General features: G+C 40.4%; 2 protein-coding genes across 5 annotated transcripts; one reads left to right on the top strand and one right to left on the bottom strand.

Annotated features, from left to right (window-relative positions):
- Positions 1-464: 464 nt before the first annotated feature.
- bhmt (betaine-homocysteine methyltransferase) lies at positions 465-4,444 on the bottom strand. Its single transcript, XM_029444031.1, has 8 exons — positions 4,285-4,444; positions 3,953-4,085; positions 3,736-3,848; positions 3,364-3,555; positions 2,475-2,622; positions 1,810-1,992; positions 1,085-1,313; positions 465-985 (listed from the first exon to the last, which is right to left on the bottom strand). The coding sequence occupies exons 1-8, from the start codon at positions 4,303-4,305 to the stop codon at positions 805-807; spliced, it is 1,200 nt and encodes a 399-aa protein (XP_029299891.1). The 5' UTR covers positions 4,306-4,444; the 3' UTR covers positions 465-804.
- Positions 4,445-7,851: 3,407 nt separating this feature from the next.
- Positions 7,852-22,759, top strand: dmgdh (dimethylglycine dehydrogenase). Of its 4 annotated transcripts, none has more exons than XM_029444027.1 (17): positions 7,852-7,906; positions 9,300-9,392; positions 9,648-9,816; positions 11,454-11,552; positions 11,647-11,811; positions 12,032-12,236; positions 15,843-16,091; positions 16,180-16,378; positions 16,657-16,826; positions 16,924-17,077; positions 18,488-18,653; positions 18,747-18,877; positions 20,361-20,578; positions 21,174-21,331; positions 21,653-21,712; positions 21,840-21,974; positions 22,063-22,759. In XM_029444027.1, exons 1-17 carry the CDS (start codon positions 7,890-7,892, stop codon positions 22,273-22,275), a joined length of 2,601 nt encoding a protein of 866 aa, XP_029299887.1. In that variant the 5' UTR covers positions 7,852-7,889; the 3' UTR covers positions 22,276-22,759. The 4 variants fall into 4 exon arrangements, with proteins under 4 accessions (XP_029299887.1, XP_029299888.1, XP_029299889.1 ...); XM_029444028.1 differs by lacking the exon at positions 7,852-7,906 and adding an exon at positions 7,931-7,981; XM_029444029.1 differs by lacking the exons at positions 7,852-7,906; positions 9,300-9,392 and adding an exon at positions 7,961-7,981.
- The last annotated feature ends 657 nt before the right edge of the window (positions 22,760-23,416 follow it).

Raw genomic sequence — 23,416 nt, 5'->3', positions numbered from 1 at the left:
TATTAAATTATTGATGCATTAATGTGTAAGTATCAATTAAATATTTAAGCTTAGTTAATTCATTTTAATTATATATACAAACACACGTCATCTTCTGGGTAGTTTGTGCGTTTCTCCCCAGGGATCAATAAAGCTTTATCTTAATCTGTAATTTAAATCTTCAAAAGTAACTAAAGGCATCAAATGTAACATTAGCCTTCAAAATGCTTGAAATATAAAAATAGTATGGATATACTCAATTACCTCAAAAGTGTACTTCTACAGCATAAATGTACTTAGTTACTTAACACCGCCACATAAATAAACCAAAACTTCGATATCATTCACAAACTACCAGATTCAGTTAAATGTAATTTTCTCAACTCTTAATCCATTCAGTAATTTAATAAAAAGTTTCATTATGTTCAGGTGATACAGGTGCAGACAAATTGAGTTTTACAAAAATAAACACGCACACATGCAGATTCTGTTCAATTAGTTTATTGCTACACATCATTTAATTCTTCTGAAGACAACATTCGGTATGTTTGGAGTGTTAAGGCATTACTTTAAGTGCATTCACAGCTGCTTTTGAGTTTTCAGCCACAGTAACTTCACAAGTTGTGTTACAAAAACAGGCACATTGTTGGTTAAGGCTGGAAAGCCAATATAAAGTTTCAGCATGATACTAGTCTTCCACAGAGTACACATGGTCCTAAAAAAAGACAGAAAGAACTTCAGCATTTCGAACTTTTTGGCATGTAAACCTCAGGGACTGTTTGAGGACGCCTTCTCTTATAAAACAAGATGCCTCGGAGGGAGAGCTCAGTGGGTTTTGTTGGCCTTGTCAAAGAGAGCCTTTAGCTGCTCCTTGGAGGTGGCCTCCTTCTGCTGCATCAGGTCAGCGTGGCCTTTGGTGACACCCCAACCATCAGGAGAGGCCATGGAAGGGCAGAATGGACGGCCAGACGCAGGCTTCAGATTCTCCCAGTAGTCACGACGGGCCCTGCAGAGAGGAATACCGTTTAAAAACAAACAAAAACTGGGGAGGTATTGAGGAAAAAAAACAAAAACACATGAGGATCAAGTAGAAGTGGCTTCTTACCTAGCTCTGACCCATGGCTTTGTGTGCATCTCCAGGCCACTGCCCCAGTTGCCGTGCTTGTCAGAGCCAAGAGGCAGGAAACCCCTCTCAGGTGCCAGCTCCTCAGCCAGGGCACGGATGTGGTAGGGTTCAAATCCACAGCAGCCTCCGATGTAACGGATGCCAGCATTGTATGCTTCCCTGGCGTATTTCTGCATGTCCCATCTGGTCAGGATCCTCGGCTCCAGACCTGACCGAATAATGTCAACGTTTAGATTAAGACATTTTAGGGAACACATTTTTCTTTTTACCTGTAGTGCTATCATCAATCTAGATGTTTTGGTGCGAGTTGTCGAGTGTTGGAGAGACGTCTGCCTTCTCTCGAATACAATACGACTTGATGGCACTCGGCTTGTGATGCTCAAAAGCGGCAAAGAAATGCATTTGAAAAACTCAACAGCATTGTCACTTTCCACAAATCATGACCAAGTTACTCAAGATAATCCATCGACCTTGTTGTGAGCGGTTTCATGTAGGAACTATTTTCTTTCAACCGAACTACACCTGCCAATATAAAGTGGAGAGAAGGCAGACATCTATACGGTCGATACCTCCAACACTTGGCAAATCTCACAAAATATAGATAAATAGCACTACAGGTGAGAGGAAAGTATATATTTTTGATTCTAGGCTGACTGTCCCTTTAAATATTGAGAAGCATCAGTTTTGTGTGTGTGTATACATACTGAAAGGGAACTCTGGCAGGTCGATGAAACCCTGGTGGTTGCAGTCAGGAGTGTGGTAAGCCAGCGGCTGGATCATGTAGTGAGCCTTCAGCCCGGCTTTCTTTACTCCCTCCTTCATCATCTTCACAGTCTTCACACAGGTCTCTGGGTCAAAGTGGCAGTTGATGCCCACAATCTGAGCTCCTATGAAGAGGAAACATGCAAAATATTTATCATTTATCCTGAGGGCATAAGCAGGTGAAAACTGGAGCAGCTTCTGTGTAGCAGTGTGTACTTTGGGCTGCCAGTGTCATACCTTCACTGGATGGCACCAAAGTTTGATCATTTAAAACCCTTCACATATTATTATTATTATTATTTTTTAAATAGTTTGTTGACAAGCAGATATTTATTCAAGAAGAAAAAACGAGTCTAGAAATGCTAAAAATATATATTTATTAAAGAAAGAGTGCATTAAAGACAGCTAGTTAAACTAACGCAGTCTAATACAATACATCTTCCTTTCATCAAGGTTGTGTTGAAACTGTTTTAGGAAGAGTTTATTAATTATGACCATTTTGATAAATAGGGTGGCAAAATTATTACTCCACATCTGCACAGCTTGTGGGACAGGATTTAGAAAACTCGTACATACAGTAGATTGAAAGATCGAGATACTGTCATACCAGCTTTGACGAGTCTGACGGCACAGTCTCCGGGGCTGACGCCATTCAAGTCTCCTTCAGGTCCAATACACATAGTCGCAGCCACAGGCTTCCCGGTGGTCTTCAAAACCTGGATGGCCCACTCAGCCTCTTCCACGTGCTCAAAGTACTGCAAGCAAAAATAAAAATATGAATTAATTTAATTGAGGGTAAAAATAAATCACTGTTCATTCAAAGAAGTGCTACATCGCCTCGAATGACTGATGTGAAGGCTTGAATACTGCGTCGGTTCACTCATCAGCATCATTTTCTGCTGCAGCAAGCAGCTCGTTTCTGCTGCTCCCCAGTGACCAAAATTAATTATTGCAATAGATCCAAACAAAGATCAAGTGTTTTCAATCAGCACTGAGCATGACAGGTTCAGTGTAACATCTATGTTGGTACAAGTTGGCATTATGGCAGTGAATTAATGCAGTTATCAGTGAACACTGAATATGCTTGATGGTGCAATGATGGTTTTGCAAACTGGAGACAAAAATTTAACAACATTTGAGTCCAAGTTACCCCGAGGGGGTTTGAGCCAGTAAAACAGGAGTCATTCTTTGGCTTTAAAAAAACAAAACGCTCCCACTGACTCTGGAGCTTTCTAGACTGAGAAAATAACCCTGATGAAGAAGGCTTGATTTAAACAGACAGGGAGGGTTCAATGAAAATATGTCATTGGTTGCATTACAGCAAATGTAGGAGCCAACATTAAGTCTTTTAAACATTTACTCCAGACTAAAAATTAAGATATCCTCCTTGTTTACCAGTCTCTTGCACATCCCACAGCTTTATGGAAGTGCACAACTAAATTGACAAACTGACATCTGCTCTCACTCCTAACTTACCAGCAGTGTTAACTACATACCTCTGCAATCAGGAAGTCCACGTCTTTCTTGACAAAGACATCAAGCTGTTTCTTAAAGATGGCCTTTACTTCAGTCTCACTCTTGCAGCTGAGGTAAGAGGGGGTCTGACAGACTCCTCCTGCCACCAGAGCATCACCCTCATTGGCCACCTCCCTGGCCAGGTCACAAGCGGCTTCGTTTATTTGCTGCCCCTGAAGATTAAAAACAAAGAAAACTCTTTAAATTGCAACATAAAAACACAAACTCCTTGTTGGTGTTCTCTGCTGCAGGCAGTTGGTTTTATACCAACTCTGCTGCCAAGATGTCATGCCCTCTTCATGAGTCGATGAGACTTCAGAGCAGCTGCAGTCACAGATTGAACCTGTACTCACAGTGAAGCGCTGAATGTTGCCCCTGTTATCCAGTTTATCATCGCTTGCGTAGAAAGTGAATGTCTGCATGACATTGGAGCCTGCTCTCAAGAACTCCCGGTGCAGCTGCCGCACTGGAACAACAGGATAGCTCAGTCAGCATTTCAAATTGGATTTACAGGTTAGGGCTCTACTGGTTACTAACTGGACTGAGCAAAATGCAAAAAGGGAGTAGTACCTGCGTCAGGGTTCTCGGCTGCAGCCTCAGGTGTCCACGGCCCCGCCTTCACATAGCCCCTCTTCTCAAGAGCGAAGACAAAGCCTCCGTCCCCGACAACGATCTCGCCTGCATCCAGACGCTCCAAAATGCCCTGCGTGAAATGAAAGCATGCACAAACGTTTGTTACACTTTACTATCTGTAGTGCAGTATGCAAAAAAACAACAAAAAAATCTCTCCCTTCTGCATAAGCAACTCAAATATGTGGCTTCAAAACCTCACGCAACAAGTGAAATGAAAAAAAGATGAATTACGTGCAAATATTAAGTTAAAAGACATCTTATTCGCTCACCTTCTTTGCTCCTGGTGCCATGATTGTTGCAGCAGTGACTGACCCACTCTTGTCAGCTACAGAGTCCCTCTGAGTTCGGAAAGTGCTCCGTGCAGAGACCCATGCAGCATTTATAAACCAGGAGGGGTGCAGGGCTCCTGATGTCACTCTAAGACCCGCCTGCCTCTTACATAGCTCATCTCTTTTTTCTTTTGGCAAGTTTGCACAAGACAACCTATTGTTCGTACATCTGCATAAATGATAAGACTCGTGCTCTTTTGATGTTTTGTGGTATAAATAATATGACGATTTAGGATGATTATATGTGGAAAAAGTTCAGAGAATTGGACTTATCCGGAACGAAACATGATCAGGTTTAACTGCGCTTTTCACATACATTGATGTAAAATGCAAAAGCTGTGGAGTTGCGTATGTTATAGAGATTAGAACATTTAACTTCTTTTCTGACAAATGCAACTTTAAGTCTTTCGGATGCAGGTGTGGAGAAGTTAGTGTGCAACCATACATCTGTCAGCGCCTGTGAAAACGCCTTCCAAAACCAGAAACATGGGGTGAAGGAGAGAACAGACTTTTCTACAGTAGGAGCAACAATCTGATTGTTTTTGGCGTGATTTTTACCCTTTAACTTAAAGACTCACTCCACTCAAACATATTCTTCACTTTTTGTTACTTGGATGTTTGAGCTTCTCTGTGCAGGAGGATGGATGAGCAGAGTTTGACACGAGAAGGCTGTTTTCACTTTCATCTGCTGAAGAGGGAACATTTCTGTTTGTATGCACAGGACAGTATGAACAGGATGTTCCGACTCCACAACTTGCTCCGAGGCAATCGTGATCCAGTATGTAACTTGAGATGTGGACACTTGAAACCTCCAGTGCACATACAATGAGAAAGGAATGCACAGTGAAGTTAGAGAAGTTATGTGCAGCAGTTACATTTTTGAAGCAACACATATTTGCATTTGCGGGAGAGAAGCAGTATGCCTGTCATTTTAAGAGTACCTTTTAGATAAAATACTTTATATACTTATATCATCCCTGCATGCAACGTAACAAGAGCCGATGGGAGTTATGTGAAACTTGTATTGATTAGCAACAGTTTGAATGTTATTATTTTTATATATATTTTACTTTTGTGAATTCACAATATTTTTTTTACATTAATCTTATTTTTAGGTCATTTTTAATTGTTCAATTTTCCTGTAGATGCAGAAATGTCTGAAACGGGAATTACAGAAATTGCTTAGGGATGCAACGAACAATTATTCTCATTATCGATTAATTTAAATATTATTTTCTTGATTAACTGACGAATCATTTTGTCTATAAAATGTCAGAAAATAGTGACGTGTGCCTGTAATTATTTCCTAAAGCCAAAGGTGGCTTCTTCAAATGCTAATAAGAAGAATAAAGTTGTAATATGTTCTACTTTTAAAAGGTACAACTAAGCAAGCAGACATCAAGTGTGCACACAGTCTGAGAAGAGGTCTAATTAAGCAAAGATAATTGAAATCACCTGTTTTGGGTAACCATGTAATTAAAGCCTTGATCAATATATACCACTCTGGGTGTGTTTGAAATAACATATCCCCTTCTGCAACTGCAAGAAAGAAGATTATTTAATTAATAAGAAATGTCTACAAATACAGACCAAAAGAGGTCAGCATTGATAAATATTTGACTGCATAATGTGCACACATGCAAATGTTTCTAGTATCTTGCTTAATACCTCATCCACCACTACAAAAAGATCTTATCACAACTATACATCCATAAACGATATCGTACCCAAAACTACATAGAACAGTAGAGAAACACAATGTGTTGTTTACTACACAGACACACTCTCTCCATGGTGTTGACAGCCTCTGCTAATTCAGTAAGATCAACACAGCAGACAGTCAAGGCAACCGGAGGCATGTTGGTCTGAGGAAGGGGGGGGGGGAGACTGTTCTTAATGAAAGAGGAAAGTCTAAAGTTGACAGAGAATCACTGTGCCCACATAATGTTATATAATATAACATTTTCTCCAGGAGGATCATCATAACGTTACAGCTGATCATTAGGAAAAGACATTGCTAGTGGTGGACGAAGTATTCAGATATATAAATACTCCACTACAAGTAAAAGTCCTGCATTAAACATCTTACTTAAGTAAAAGTAATAGTACTCCTGCAGTGAAATGTTTCCTATCAGTGTTTTACTATTATATCTGATGCTTCTGGATTAATATCACTGCTCCATTAATGTGCATGTTGCATTTTATTGCTGTAGATTTTTAAGGTTGTGCTGATTTTAACTCCTTTATATTCAACTGTGTAGTTTATTCTACAGCAATGCATCATATTCTACAAGATCATCATGTTTGTAGCGTCGCTGTCCTGTGAGAACCACGTATCTCCAAAATGTAAACTTTTTATAAACTCATAAAAACTGCCCTGTTTCCAGCTGATGTATTTTCCAGCTGATCCAAGAGGCTTTTTAAAGAGTTTCTTTAGTTTAGTAGAAGTTTTTCTATCATCTTTCAGTTTGGAGATACATGGTTTTCACTTGATAGATCAGACAAATGTATTGGAGTAAAAAGTACAATATTTGGCTCTGAGATGTAGTAGGTGTAGAAGTGAAATGTTGCATAACATGGAAATACTCAAGTAAGTACAAGTACCTCCAATGTGTACTTAAGTACAGAACTTGAGTAAATGTATCAGTTTAAGACGCTTCTCTCACCCTATCTCCCTCTATATCTTAAAAAGAACGCCATGTGTAGCAACATAACATGACATTCTGTGACAGTACATGTTGTGTAGATGCCACATTATTTGTGGATGTTACATTATCTCCCATGTCAAGGGGGTTGAAATGCTCCCTATCTAATCCATCATGCTGTTATCAGACAGCATTCCAGCTCATTGGTACAGTTGTCCTGAAAGCTCAACTGCAGCTTAAGAAGAGACATGCACGTTGACAAAACGCAAGAAAGTCTTCATCAATTTCATGACACATGCTCAGAATTTAAAAGAAAAAAAACGTTGCAAAGTGAGAAACCACAAGAAAACAAAAACAAAAAGTCGTTACAGTTCATCCTCTGGGGAACATGAATGTTTGTAGATATTTCACTGCATATATAAAACGTTTGACTTGTTGGTGGCTTTCATTGACAATACTAACAGCTGCATTGTTTATAATGTTTATACCTGCTATAATGTTTACCATCTTAGTTTAGTGTGTTATCAAATCAAATCAAATGTATTCCAAAGAAAAGGACCAGGACAAGCTGTGTTAGCATGCTAGCGTTTGCTAATTATCACTAAACACAAAGTATTAGGTCTCGGCCTGTTCGTTAGAAGTTTTGTGTTGTGTTTGTACTTCCTGTTTTATTTTGTTAATTACCTGTTCTCTGTTGTTTCTACTTCCTACCCCCAGGTGTTCCCAATCTGTTCGTTAGTGTCCTCACCTGTGTCTCGTTCCCTCTCATAGCAACTGCAAAGTTTTCAGTAAAGACTATTTCCATTTAACATTTATCTGCCTCTGTGTCGTGCAATTGAGTCCCACCTCCCTTCTGTCTTGATCGTACCGTTACACAAAGTACAGCTGAGGCTGATAAGGATGTCGTTAGTTTGCAGGTATTTAGTCATAAACAAAAGTATTGGACACATTTTTAGTTTTGACCTGATGATGGGGCTGGAATGAAAGGTTACGTGAGTAGGATTTATCCTCTGGGGATTATGAATACATGTACCAAAATTGATGGCTATGAATCCAAAAGCTGAAAGTCAGGATGTTGGACAGACAGACCAACATTTCCACCCATAGAGCAGCTAACGTGGCTAAAAGCAAACACCAGTCAAAGCACACATACAGAAACAGAGTAATACTAACACTGATCCCTTGTTTTCTGTTTGTCCATGTTCTGTTTGTTGAAAATCCACTCAAGAAAGATCTGCACCATTAATTTGTGTCTGTGTTATGTAACTTTTGTAAAAATGTAAACAACAATCATACGAATTGACCTCTGTTAGATCCGGTCCGAGCGTTACATGCATTCATCTGCAGTCCTTGAGCCTTTTATTGCATCACAGCCCCCTCCAAACCCACCTGGAACCGCTGCAGCAGGTTTGAACTGGACGTTTATCTTCACGGCACGGTTTATATAAACCCTGAAATGCAAAAACAAATGTGTTTTATGAACCGGTTTGCGTGTGCGTGAAACAATTAGGCTGTCAAAGGTGTGAGTGGAGAAGATTTCACAGACCATTTGACCAAAGAAATATCATCAATTATATTTAGCAATGTAAAGATCAACTCAAGAGCAGACATAACATTGACAAAGATATGCTATCACTTCACATATAATGGTAAAGACAAGTGTGTGTGTGAGAGGAAAAACACTAAATAGAAGTATTTTGTCCAATATTTACCTTGTTATGTCCTACTAAATATAAATAAAATGATATTTCCTCATTAAACTTACTTTTATTCGACCAAACCTAAATGCCATATATCTGCTCTGATGTGTTATTGAATAATATTTAATGGATTTACAGGCACTAAAAGAAAACTTGGAGTTAAGTAAGCGTATCAGCAAACATGGAAGCACCAGAATTTAATAAAGTTACACAACAACATGTGGCACTATATAGACTGCTACTATCTCTGGTGGGACTGCAACATGCTGGACTGTTTGCTTTCAGCATGTCCCAAGCAGATATGTGTTTGTACGTAGCTCCAGTACACACACTGGGAGAGTATTATTGATTATTGTTTCAGGTTATGGCACTGAAAGTGTTAACACTCCTGAGGTTCTGAGTAAAGTTTTGTCCTGACTTGTATCCTCGACCTGTGGGCGTGCCAACACGGCTGTCAGTGCAAAACAGGGATATTTGTAACTTAACCACACACGCCATTGCAGGCAGGGGTCCAGTGAGAGGGGGGGGGCTGGTTATGCTTTAAATTGAACGTGTATAGTTGTAAAAAAACCATTTCCCTGACAATGTCGCGGATATTAAACCTCATCAGTCATTTGCGGAGAGATTTGTCCGCGTGTCGAGGGATTGCGCGACTTCCTTTGAGGACCATCTGCTGCACCTCAAGAAAACAAGCAGAACAGAGGTGAGATGGTTTATTTACATGTGCGTCTTATTCACCACGCTTTGGTCAGGCAATTTGATATGCATATCCAGCCATAATTAACGTGCAGTGAGTCTAATGTGCAGACATTTAAAAGTAGTTCTGGTGCTTCTGCATCACGTGGTCAACATGGTGACTTCATTATGTCAGCTCTGGTTGTAAACAGACTGCTGAGGTGCATGTTGGAGCTGTGATTATTCACCTGTAGTTCCTTTTACCTTTCTTTCCTTTCTTCAGTAATGCATCCTCGGCTTTGAGAAAGAGATGGAAGGACACCGCGGACACTGTCATCATTGGTGGGGGATGTGTGGGGGTCAGCTTGGCCTATCACCTGGCCAAAGGTGGCATGAAGGATGTGGTGCTGTTGGAGAAGTCTGAGCTGACGGCTGGGTCCACCTGGCACGCTGTATGTCTGCCAAAGTCTACTTTTATTTATTGAATACAGTGAATGTGAAGGTGAACAAAGTTTGTAGATGGCAAAGTAAGCTTTTCATGGAAGCCACAGGTGATCCGTGTCACATAGCACCAACATATTGTCACGTTCCCTGCTGTCAACAACCTTTTTGACACTTTCCCTTTTAGGTTTGCTCACCATCTTTACTTATTATTTTTTATATGGTAAAAACAAAACAAAAAATTCTCAATTCACTAAAGCCCAAAGTTACATCATCAAATTGTTTGTTTAACTGAGCAACAGTCCAAAAATTCAAATATATTTCCCCATCACATAAAACTGGGGCTGCAACTAAGGGTTATCTTAATTTTCGATTATTTTTATTATTATTTTCTCGATTGATTGCTTGCTTTTCCTGACAAAGAGTCTAAAACCAAAATATGTTTAATTTAGTGTCATTTAAAGAAAAGCAAATCCTCATATTTGAAAATCAGAGAATGTTGAAACATTTAATAATTTATGTTTTATGTTATGTTTTCTTTTAAATGATTAATCGACTGAGGGTTGGCTGGAAATAGGGAATATTTGGCATCTTTGCTTGAAAAATTTCTTTCGTTTTACTATTTTTCAGTTGTGTAACTGTCTCAACTTGGATTTATTTTTATAATTGGGGCAATTTCGAGCAAAAATAGTTTGTCAACAGACATTTATTACTGTCAAATAATGTCCTCGGGGTAATATCCAAATTGACCACTGAGCGTCTAATGCTGCTAGGAAATTTAAAGCACAAGTATGAAGAGCTTCTTCCTCGAAAGCCTAATTTAGTGAAGGTGTTTGCAGACGTTCCTGTTTCTGTCATTCAGAAGTGGCATCGTATCCATCGAGGGCAGCTGTTACAAGCTTTCAAGGCTTCTGAGGTCTTGACCCTTCTACCCCGTCCCTCATTCACTTCACTGCAAGGCTATTAATATACGTTTGACATGTCAGAGGGGGGACTTACTCTTATTCAGTTACTCTTTATCTGTGGGGGGGGGGGGGTGTGGCGGCATGCATTTGGTGAGAGAAGCAGGGAACACTCTGGACACCTATAGGACATTTTAGATGTATATATATATATATATATATATATATATATATATATATATACTTACTTTTACCTCCTTTTATGAGTTATTTATCAGTTTACAGGATGTGATGCATCTCAATTACTCTTTCGTTCACAGTATTGTGTTATTAAAGCAGCTATAAACATTATTTTTATATGAACATTTGATCAAAGGGCATAGATCACCCGACTCTGCAGCTCTTCTGAGCGTTTTAGCATCTTTAAGCTTATTGTTTTCCTTTTACAAAACAATAATGTCACTGTTTGGGTTCCCTCTCACAGCTCTCATTAGCATTGTTACACTGACTGTACTCCACTCGGCCGGCACGTAGATTCATCAGGTGGACGCTAACAGGACTTCAAATTAATGATAATGTTGCTCTGAGTCTGGATTTGTAAATTAGCAACTGTTTGATAACACCAACTTAAATGTCACGTCAGTGTTTACAACTTCTTCCCCACCAAAAAACCTGTTAATGCAACTTTAAGTTAGAATCCGTGATGTATTTTCTTATCGTCCATCACGAGCTGTTTTGTATTTCAGGCCGGTTTGACAACATATTACCATCCAGGCATCAACCTCAAGAAAGTCCACTATGACAGCATTAAATTATACGAGACCCTGGAGGCTGAAACTGGACAGGTGAGCTGCCTCGCTCATCTTTAATAACTTTGATGTGTTGGTGAAGTGATGTTTTTGTGATCACATGATACACATATCGTGTTATTATCTGCAGGCAGTGGGCTTTCATCAGCCCGGCAGCGTCCGTATTGCTGCATCGGCGGCTCGAGTGGATGAGATGAAGTACCAGATGACCCGCACGCACTGGCATGTGACCGAACAGTACATGATCGGACCGGAGAAAATCCTAGAACTATTCCCTCTGCTCAATATAGACAAGGTTTGTGCGAACCATAGAAATATTACAGGTGAATGTGATTCTTGCTTTTATCATCTCAAAGAACTCTCTTATACCAAGTGAATGCCATTAATCTCTTAAGAAGGTCTTAAGAATTTAAGCAAATTCAAGACACGTTTGATCAGGTGACTTCTGTACTTTAATCAAGTTGGAGACGTTTGTCAGTATTGATGATGATAATAAAGTTTCTCTACGTTCTCAGGTGTTGGCAGGTCTGTACACCCCAGGAGACGGACACATTGACCCTTACTCTCTCACTATGGCTCTGGCTGCTGGTGCTCGTATGTACGGGGCCCAGATCTATAACCCAGCCCCGGTAACCGCCCTCAACCCGACCGCTGACGGAAAGTGGGACGTCCAGACTCCTCATGGGACCATCCGCGCCAATCGCATCGTCAATGCAACAGGTTTGTACTCAAACCAGAGATAACAGGGACTGTCGTGGAAACATCTTTGATCTTTGGTGCAATTTCACACAAGAACAGGGTTTAAAGGTTCATTAAAGTCCGCTTTAGTGACAGCATTTCTTTTCAGATATGCAACAACTAGAGGTTGCATTAAAGAACTCGGACACGCTGTAGTTCATACACTTGGTTTTGGGCTTGGTGTTGTTTCACAAGGGATTTCAAATGTAGGATACACTCTCTTACCATGTTACAACAAAACAGAAATTAGAATTTGACTTGGATGTCATACAATATGTGGTATCTTTGTCATATTTCCTGCTAACACATGGTGGTAAAGTCCCATCCTAAGATGTTCCTCGAGGGCAGTATTTCTGATAATATCTGCTGATTAAGACACAATGCAGACGCATCCCGTAGTCACTGCTCTACAAACCATGTTATCTGTGGACACACTACAGCAGCAGACCTTTGCCCACACAGACCAATGCCTGCAGAGTTCAGAGAAAGCTTTTGGTTTGAACTGGGTCATACCAGTTCTGGGGGGATTTTGTTGGCACCTACTTCTTTCATCTGAACGGCTGTTGCTTGTTCTGGCAAGGTTCAGGAACTTGATTCAGTTTGTTCTCTATAGAAGGGATTGTGTATCATTTAGCAATATATATATAGGTCATGCATATTAGTCCTTAGTCTCTGCAGTCGCTCACAGTCATGTTAAAAGTAATTAACAAACAAATGGCAAATGAAATAGCAACTGTTGTTCAACCCTAAAAAATACTGTATTGACAAAGGAGAATTCTGACATGTATGCATGTTTAAACGAGTGTTTTGACAGTTGCTGCAATGCAAAAACGTTGTCCCCTCAACTGTTCTAGTACACTCCACAAGCATTAAATCTAGCTCCGTAAAAGACCTTGCAGAACAAATCGTCTACAGCTACATCTTCTTGCTCCATATATCTTCTGCTTTGAATTTGCACATTCTGTACTCTGGTTGAAGCCAGTTATGTTGCGGGTCCTGCTGGCCTTTTGCCTTCACTGTGTCCGACAGCCAATCCGAACAGGCCAACAGTTCACATTTCATCCAATCTTGAAGCAGCAGCACATGCACACCTCCCGACCAGACTTTTTTTTTTTTTTTTAATTGCATTTTCTTGCTCTTTGTATCCAGGGAATGAAATGTCAAACTAAATGTCACGCCTGTGTGATTTTTTTTTTGCATGAATTTGCTTCCCACAGTAAGCAAAGTTAACATTTTTGAAGTCAGATTATTGATGGGTAATTGGAGGTTTTTGCAAGTACAGACTTGTGCTTTTTCCTTTTTGTATGTGGGGTTTGTTTTTGTGATTTTAAAGTTTGACAACAAATGCAGGGCTGCAGAAATAGCCCCCAGAATAAATCCAAGCATAGCAAGTAAGAAAACAACTCCCAAGAAACAACAGCAGTAACCTCAGTCTTTTTTTTTTTTTAAATGAATGTTTAGTTTAAATCACATTACCCACAAGTGGCTGTTTTGTTGAGCTTGCATAACACCAACCAAACTTTCTCTCTGCCTCTTCTTGGCCTTTTTTTTTTTTTTTTTTTTTATACATACTTTATCACTCCCATTCTCTTCTGCCGCCCCCAAATGATCCTCGTCCAGAATATACTTTCCACTTCTTTTTTCCAGCCAACATCTTATTTTGACAAATTCTGTTGAAACTGAGACGTAGTCTGGAACGCAGGCTGTTCCCCCTTCTTCCCAATAAAGTTGAATATTGAAAGCTTAAATTAAGGTCAAATGTCAAAGGTTCCCCAGAATGTGACCCCATAGGATGAGTTTCAACATATCCGCCTTATTTTGACCGTTGTGTGAAGAGTGTGTTGAACGCTGTTAGTTATATAAAGGTTTATATAGTATAGTACAGTATAGTTATTAAAATCTGCATTTGTGCTACCACTTGGACAAGCAGCTGAATGTTTCAAACCTCCCCACAGGCTCGTAACTCCCAAATGCAACACATGATGCTCAAGAGTTACAGCTGATTGATTATGATTATTTTATCAAAAATAATTGTGCTTCTTCACAATATTTCCCCGTAAACCCCCTCCCCCCCCCTTACAACTAACTGCAGAATTACCCCTGGTGGTTTGAAACCACTCAGTGACCTTCTGAACACATTTTTAGAAATAGTTTTAATAAACTCTGGAATCAATTAAGGGAGACTCTCATTTTGAATGATGCCGAGCATGAGCGAAGACAACTAGAGTGGGACTTGTTTCAAAGGTTGTTTTCATTTTGGGGAGTTTGTTGACTCCATTCATCACGATTCCTGGGTAACGCAGTGAATCGGCCCTGTGTGCAGGCGTCTGGTAAACATGCTCCTCTGCAGCCCAGCGCCTGCCTAAACTGCCTGTGATCTTATCTGGATGGTGTGTGTGTGTGTGTATGTGTTTGAATGCACCCCCACCCCATCCCTCACCATGAGATAAAGTTCACATATGGTGCACACACAGAATATAAAGAGTACATGTTGCAATGTTAATAGGCTGCAGACTTGCATGCAAGTAAATCAAAGCATGAAGCCCATTTGAAACATACTGGATTCTAAGTGGGGATTTATTTAAATGTAAGTTAAATGAAGAGTTTTTAGCTGAAGACCGCTGAAGTGTCCCAGCAGGCTCTGGCCTCACGCTCCAGGTCACAGCAGTTGATTCAGCACAAACTCTACATTGTTTAATCCACATGTCCTACTTAGAGACTCACAACACAGCATATTTGTCTCATTGACACCCTGGTGGTACAGTAGCTAGCCCTGTAGATGGACGGAACTACCTTCCACTGAAGAAATAGTCCCCATGAAAACAGCATTTGTTTTAGTTTTTCTGTCATTTGGATGAGCTGACCCTTTTCATTACTTAACAGTAAAGAATACAGTCTCAATTGCAACCTTAAATAGAACTTGCACATAAGATACCAGCTGATGAATCGCATGCTATTCTTGGAAAGTCTTGTTGTATAGGAATGCATGTATAACTTATCAGTAACTGTAACATGCATACTTGCAAGTCTTATTCAAAAAGACACACATTCATTATACTTATATTTCCTGTGTTTCAGTCTGTTAGAAGTTAATCTCAATATACAATGAAAGTAAGGATTATGGTCTGTGCTGAATAATCTTTGAAAGTGTTGCACTTTTCCTTCCAAATAGTGAAAGAGGGGCGTCGCGTAACTTCTTACTTACAAACAAATTCATTCATCAAACTTTGTGTGTCCACCAGGAGACATAAACTCTTTATTAAAAGCCCAATAAAATGGCAAAGGAGAACATAATGTTACAGCCCTGCCAAGTTGCCAAAATACTGGTACAGTGGAAGGTGTTAGGAGTCATTTGGGAATTTGCTTAATTGCTTATTAATAGAGAGGAGGAGGATATTGATACCATTGTTATGTGTCTGTTAGATATGAAACTACAGTCAGCAGATGGTTAGTTGAGCTTTCAATGAAGACTGGAAGCAGAAGTGTTTTATAATGAGATAAGCCAACAGGCAGTAGCCTAATTAACACATTTTAATATAATTCCTCTTTATCTTGTTGATTTTAATACCTTTTCTGTTGGTTTCTAAGGTTTCTGGGCTCGGGAGGTGGGCAAGATGATCGGGTTCGATCACCCCACCATCCCAGTGCACCACCAGTACGTCGTGACAGCGACGGTACCAGAAGTGAAGTCTCTGAAGAAGGAGCTGGCTGTCATCAGGGATCTGGAGGCCTCTTACTACCTGCGTCAGGAAAGAGACGGTCTGCTGTTCGGCCCGTATGAAAGCATGGAGAAGATGGTGCTGCAGGACTCCTGGGTCAGAGATGGAGTGCCTCCAGGTCTGCGTGACGTGGATACAGATTTGTCTGAAAACCAATTTTTTATTTTTAACTTTTTTAACTGACCATGTTTGTGTGGCCGACTCAGGTTTCGGTAAGGAGCTGTTTGAGTCAGACCTCGACAGGATAATGGAGCATGTTGAGATGGCCATGGAGATGGTCCCTGTGCTGAAGAAAGCTGACATCATCAACATCGTGTCTGGACCAATCACGTACACCCCTGACCTGCTGCCCATGGTCGGACCACACCAAGGAGTTCGCAACTACTGGACTGCCATTGGCTTCGGGTATGAGATTGGGAGATGGGTTAGCATCTTAGTTTCTTTTTAATGGTGTTTTCAGGTTAGAGAAAATGGTGTCGGCCATTGGTACAGTGCAGGGTAGGTTGCATCCCTTAGAGCAGCTGTTCCCAACCTGGGGGTCGCCAAAGCTTCACGAGGGGACGCAAGGCCTTCTTTTATATATTAAATTGTAATCTTAAGGAAAAAATACATTTCTCCATACAGTGTATTTTGTGACAATTGCGATCCAGTAAATGTAAATATAAAGCTTTGGACTATTTTAGTTACGGGGTTATCCATGCCGGCGGAATCGGTAAGTTCCTGAGCGACTGGATCAGGAATGGAGAGCCTCCTTACGACCTGATCGAGTGCGACCCCAACCGCTACGGGAAATGGGCCGAAGTACCTTTCATGTGCGCCAAAGCTCGAGAATCCTATGGCTTCAACAATGTGGGTAAGAAGAATACAAGACGATCGCACAGTCGCCTGACAAAACCTTCTCTGTTTACCGTGACTAAACCTTTTAACTGTCTCTTCTTCACTATGTTCAGTTGGTTACCCGAAGGAGGAGCGATTTGCCGGTCGACCAACCTCCCGGAAAAGTGGCGTTTACGAGTTGCTGAAGGACAAAGCATCCATGGGCTTTCACGCCGGCTGGGAACAACCTCACTGGTTCCACAAACCTGGAGACGACATTGGATACAAGTAAGGCATCCAGTCAGCGGAACAATATTACATTTACATGCTTAAATATCTTGATGCCTACAATAACTTTCTTAGACCTGGACAATAGCAGGCGTTTTAAGACGTAAACATCTGAATAAAATGTTTTTTTATTCTCCACTTCCTGTTTTACCCTCTCAACACTGTGGAGAAGGACGGAGAATATAGGGATGGTTCTTGAGTATTCAACAATGCATAAACAAAAGGCGCTCTGATGGTTTCTTCTGGAGATGCATGCCTGTCAGAATAAATGTTTAGAGACACAATGTTCTTGGCACAAAGCACAGACACATGTTCTCCTTCCAACTCTTTCAGTTGGTGCACAGACGAGCGCAGCACACAACATCTAACTCTGAGCAGCGGCACAAGAGATCCATTTAGATACCTCACTGGTATCCGATCAAGACAGCTGCTAACATTCAACAACACATGCAGATAACTGTAAATAACTGCATTTGACAATCCATGTGTCACAGTCTCGAATATGCACATGACATTATTTAAAAACCACACCTGCAATAATCCCGGCGGATTTTTGGAGTCTAATAAGCAATGAGTGTAGAAACCCGTTGGCCTGCTCAGCAGCTGCATACTTGGCTCATAACTGTGACAGGGACGTTTGTGTTTGTACAAATATTAAAGCCGCAGACATAATCTTACTATGCAGCTTTCTTTTCCTCCAACCTTTGTTTGCTATATTGTTTTAGGCACACTTTGCATGGCCCGAGGGAATGATTTCCACCACTTAAATATCTCAACAGCTGTTTGATGCATTGCCATGAAATCTTAGGCGTACATTCATGGTCACCAGAGGATGAATCCTACTGACTTTGGTGATCCTCTGACTTATCATTTAGCGCCACCATGAGGTTGAAATTGGTGGTTTTGCGTGAAATGTCTCGACAACTATTGGATGTATTGTCATCAAATATGGTACAAACATTCATGTCGTCCTTACGGATGAATTGTTATCACTTTGGTGATTTCTTAACTTTAATCTAGCGCTGTCATCAGCCATCATTTGGTTTTTATGACCGAATACCTGTAAAATGTAATGTTAGTGCTAATTAGCAAACGTTAGCACGCTAATAGCCTACGCTACAATAAATGCTGAACATGGGGAAACCTGCTAGCATGCTAACGTTAGCATTTAGCTCATGTCTAAGTACATCCATACAGAGCCACTAGCATGGCTGTAGTTTCTTACGCTTGTGAGTCTTGTTATCATTTTGTCTAACAAGAAGTAGCTTAGGTTAGAACAATGTTCAGCATTATACTTCAACATCGGTTTTGCATTATGCAATGAAGCCAATAAAAAGGGGCCAGTAAGAACAGCCGTAGTAAAAGTTGTTAATCATTAAAACAACAGCGCTCATTGATTGTTGTGCTCAGGCCCAGTTTCCGACGCACCAACTGGTTTGGACCAGCTGGCCGAGAGTGCAAGCTGGTGATGGAGAAGGTGGGAGTGATCGACCTGACGCCTTTTGCCAAGTTCATAGTGAAGGGGAAGGACTCGCAGAGGCTGCTGGACCGCCTGTTTGCCAACACAATGCCCAAGGTAGAGCACATGTATACTTTCATTAACACCTGTGTGAATAGTTTGTACATGCCTCTCTCTGACTCATTATCCTTTTGACCTGTGCGTCTTCAGGTCGGCCTGACTAATATCAGCCACATGTTGACGCCCGACGGGAGAGTGTTTGCTGAGGTCACCATCACCCAGCTGTCACCTGGAGAGTTCTTGCTCATCACAGGCTCGGGGTCAGAGGGACATGACCTCAGGTGAACCTATTAACACGTGCAACATGTCACTTAAGTTCATCAGGGTAGCAGAAGCTAATTTATTAGTAAAAGTTTTATTTTCCTACATGATAACTAACTCGATTCTGACCTAATAGAGTTGCAAAGTGTATTTCCATTTTAATTTTTACTTTATATGATATCCTCAATGTTACTGAACACAAGACTTTGTCTTATGATGTAACAACTCTATAGGTTTATGTTATGGCCACCAACTATTTCCACTTCCTTAGTGAGAAATAATGTTTATTTTCTGTAAATTTGGCAGAGGGATGGGTCTAAATACTACAATACCCATGAGCCTCTGCTCAGTGGGAATTTTTAACACTTCATCGTCGCAGTTGTGAACAATCTTTAGTTTTATCCTTATTCTGCATGTAACAGAATTTGAAGTTCTGTGATTAGGTGTTTCTTGCAGAAATGCACCTTGGGAGTCGTAGTTATTGTTGTAGATTAAGTTTTTATGTACACAAGCTTGTGCCTTTTTGACTTTATTTTTATTTCTAACACAGTTGTTAATGTTTTGTACTGATGATTCAACGAGGAGAGTTTCATGTCCATTCAAGCTGTAGAAGTGCTCCAACTGTCAGTCACCTAACATTGTCGATGGAGAAAATATTCCAGTACGAAGGGACCCAAAATCGGACTCAAGGATTTTTATTGTCCTGATCATTTAAATGCCACCAGTGCAATTTTATAATATATAATAATATTAAAAAAGTAAACTAATCGCTCCTTCCACATTGCAACTCTATTAATTGCGGTCATTGTAGTTCCAGTACTCAGAAGCATTGTGTAGCAAAAACTACACTAAGAAATGTCAGTTTTCATGCAGTGTTTTGATGCATCTTAGCAAAACAACACAATTAACCACATGCACAAAACTGCCAACACACAAGTAGACAAACATTTCATTATTAATTTAGCAGAGAACACAGACTACACGATGGTAGTTCTCATTCATACACACCCTGACCAGACTCTCAAGCTGTGCTGAATAAAACTCTCTCTCTCTGTTTTATACGACAGAAACTTAAAACCTTTTAGCAGCTGTTAACGCTACTCCCCTCCCTTTGCTCCAGTTGGAGGCAGCAAGTTTAAAATATTCACTCTAACTTAACTCCTCACCGCAGCCTGAGGGAGGCAAGGACCGTTTAGTGCTATCTATCGGCCTCTAGTGGTGACGGCACCAAACTACAGAGGAAGAGTTCATGGCGGTCACATCATGAAACTCCTCATCACACGTGGCTGAGATGTGGCAATATTGCCACTCACTCATATAAAAATGACTCCACTACTAGAGGTCTAAAACTCCACAAGGAACATTTTAACCTTTAACCCTGTGCAATGCATTTGTCAATATATGTATTAAATGTACAATATGTAGAAGAGCTATAATAATACAATATTAGAATCTCCTTTCTGCGTGCTGAAGGTTTTCTGTGTGGATTTGATCTGTACTCAGGTGGATAGAGGCAGAAGCTGCAGACGGTGCATATGACGTGGACATCAGCAACGTAACGGAATATATTGGCGTGCTGGGAATTGCCGGACCGAAATCCCGCAAAGTTCTTCAGAAGCTGACAGATGAGGATTTAAGTGATGCCGGATTCAAATTTCTCCACTGTAAGATCATCCAGTTGGCCGGCGTTTCCGTCCGGGCCATCAGGATCTCCTACACAGGTACTGCACACTGTGAGGTTACATCCTGTCTGCTTAGTTCTTTTGTTGGTCTTTTTAAAAACAAATGAACACGTTCTACCAGAGGAGCAACGAAGTTTCACTTGACTTAAGAACAAGAAATCACTTGAATGAGTGTAGAATTGGCTGCTGATGGAAAGTATCTGTAAAAAGCAGGATATTCAGTCGCTAACACTGAATAAAATATGTCACACTTGACTGAGAATAGTGCACGCTATAGTATACAGCAATGTAATACAGCTTCCTAGGTCTTGTTTGTTTGCTGGAGGCAGTTTCATTGTCATCAACTGCACAAAATCCTGCATCAATCAATCAAAATCGTGAGATGTTAAGTCAAAATTATGTGAAACTACCATGAGTATTTTTATTTTTGTAAAGCTGCAATGATAACTCGACTAATTACTTAGATCGACATCACTTAATAATTGATTCATCGCTTTTTGCAAGTAAAAACCTCTCAAACATTCAATGTTCCAGGTTCTCAAGTATGAGAAATATTTATTAGTTGCGTATTTATTAGCGCTGAGTGTGTCTTAACGTACTGTATGGTGACACAATATTACGCGTGTGTTTATAGGTGAGCTCGGTTGGGAGTTGTACATCGAGCAGAAGAACATGGCAGCTGTGTACCAGGCCATGATGGAAGCAGGAAAGGACGAAGGAATCGACAATTTTGGCACCTACGCCATGTCCTCCCTCCGATTGGAAAAGGGCTTCAGAGGCTGGGGAGCTGAGGTACACACACACACACACACACACACAGGCAAAACCCACAATTTTTTGTCATAACTTGGTCTTTTCACATTTAGATTTTTGTTTGGATGAAACAAACATGACCTAACATGTGAGCTTTAGAGGTGCTGGTAGGCAGATGTTGTTACCTTTGCATAGAGCCAGGCTAGCTGTTTCCCCCTGTTTTCAGTCTTTATGCTAAGCTAAGCTAAGCGGCTGCATATTTACCGTACAGACAGAGTGGCATCAATCTTCTCATCTAACTCTTGGCAAGAAAAGTTGAACTTCCAGGTCGTGACTTTTGACTGGTATCAATCTTTGCAGATGAACTGTGACACAAACCCTCTGGAGGCTGGACTGGATTATTTCATCAAGCTGAACAAGGTCCATCTCATTTTGAATTGTGCATTTTTAAACATACAATAACTGGTTTATGTCCAAGTGTGTATTAGTTATCTCCTCTGTAACTAGGAATAGGTTCTGAACACTGTTTGTGCCTGTGTTTGTCCAGCCCGCTGACTTCATTGGCAAAGCAGCCCTTCTGGAGATCAAAGCCAAGGGCCTGAAGAGGAAGCTTTCCTACCTCAGCCTGGACACGGATGACGTCGACCCCGAAGGCAACGAGACCATCTGGCTCAACGGCAAGGTTAGAAACGGGCAAAAGGTTGTCTTGTGATCCAGTTTTATTTGGTTATCTTGTGGTTCTCACGTGAGCTGGCGTCTCTTCTCATCAGGTGGTCGGCAACACGACATCCGGAGCCTACAGCTACAGCGCCCAGCAGAGCCTGGCGTTCGGCTACCTGCCTCTGGAGCTGTGCTCGGTGGGCCAGAAAGTGGAAGTGGAGCTTCTAGGGAGGAAATACCCCGCCATGGTCATCCAGGAGCCCTTAGTGCTCACCGAGCCCACACGGACCCGGCTGCAGAAGAAAGCAAAAGGAAAAGCATAAAAACAACACTGTCCTGCGGCCATTTTCTCACCAGCTAATGAAGAACGATTTTACTGCGATGCATCAATGAGGGTCTTGAATAAAGCCCGTGTGGTCCGTGTACATGAACTGTTTGTGTCAGATCCCTTCACAACTTCCTCTTCCTGTGACGAGGGGGAAGCTGAGAACAGATTGTGAGAGTGCATAATGCATCTTATGAAGGTTTTTGAGCAACAGGAAAACAATCATTGAACGTTTAATGTTCTTGCACCACAATGTCTTAAAGTTCTGGAAGAGTAATTGGCTTTTTGTAATTCCTTGAATTGACGTTAATGTTTTACAGGTCAACAGTTTTGTGAAGGATCCTTGATTCTTTTTCGTAAGAGCACTTTGGGACTGTGATAAATCAGTATTTTTTTTACAATTGGTTTACATTAATGCCTTGATCATTAAATAAATGCAATCATTGTCTTGTATTAGGTGTTTGTGTGCCTGAACTCTTTTCCCTCTTCACAGTCTTCTTAATGTTCTTGTGTCTGATTCTTTTAACATATAAATTCCACTTTATTTACACCACTGTCTGAAAAACATCACATGAATATGTTGATGGGTGAATAAAATCATGACTAAACTTCATCATGGCCACAATATATGGAATCACTTGATTAAATAGTGTGAGAAATATACATGAAACAATCATTTTAAGTAATTATTCAAATTTAAATCATTATGAAATAATAATAATAATAAATTGAATTTATATAGTGCTTTTTGAGACCTCAAAGCCTACAAAGTACTAAAGTACTACAAAATGTTACTATGATAAGACCAATTCACCCGTTTTAAATACTGAATAATGTAAATAGTAAGAACAGCTTGTGCAAAGAAACATCCATGCAACAGCGACCCCTGCTTGTGTACTCCCGGTCAGCACATACTATAGAGTATATAATATAGTAAACTGTATGTTATAATACAATACTATGACGTATGTGTAATAGATATCAAAGAGTATACCATGGTATAGCATATATAAATATACATGAAAGCATGATTACAATATAGTATTTTATAGTAGTATAAATAGTATAATGCAATGAAACATAGTGGTGGGCCTCCAACTAACAATTAAATAATCTGCTTATTGTTATACAGATAAGAA

The sequence above is a fragment of the Cottoperca gobio genome, chromosome 12 (genome assembly GCF_900634415.1).
Source record: "Cottoperca gobio chromosome 12, fCotGob3.1, whole genome shotgun sequence".
Lineage (NCBI taxonomy): Eukaryota > Metazoa > Chordata > Actinopteri > Perciformes > Bovichtidae > Cottoperca > Cottoperca gobio.
This window is presented reverse-complemented; position numbering and strand designations above follow the sequence as displayed.

Bases quoted from the DNA above. Each gene is read 5' to 3' on its own strand.
- bhmt (XM_029444031.1), bottom strand. From the start codon at position 4,305: ATGGCACCAGGAGCAAAGAAG. The intron at 4,086-4,284 runs GTGAGCGAATAA...CATTTCACGCAG, and splicing joins TGGCACCAGGAGCAAAGAAG to GGCATTTTGGAGCGTCTGGA. The intron at 3,849-3,952 runs GTACTACTCCCT...CTGTTGTTCCAG, and splicing joins AGCCGAGAACCCTGACGCAG to TGCGGCAGCTGCACCGGGAG.
- dmgdh (XM_029444026.1), top strand. From the start codon at position 9,274: ATGTCGCGGATATTAAACCTCATCAGTCATTTGCGGAGAGATTTGTCC. The intron at 9,393-9,647 runs GTGAGATGGTTT...TCCTTTCTTCAG, and splicing joins AGAAAACAAGCAGAACAGAG to TAATGCATCCTCGGCTTTGA. The intron at 20,579-21,173 runs GTACTGCACACT...GTGTGTTTATAG, and splicing joins CATCAGGATCTCCTACACAG to GTGAGCTCGGTTGGGAGTTG.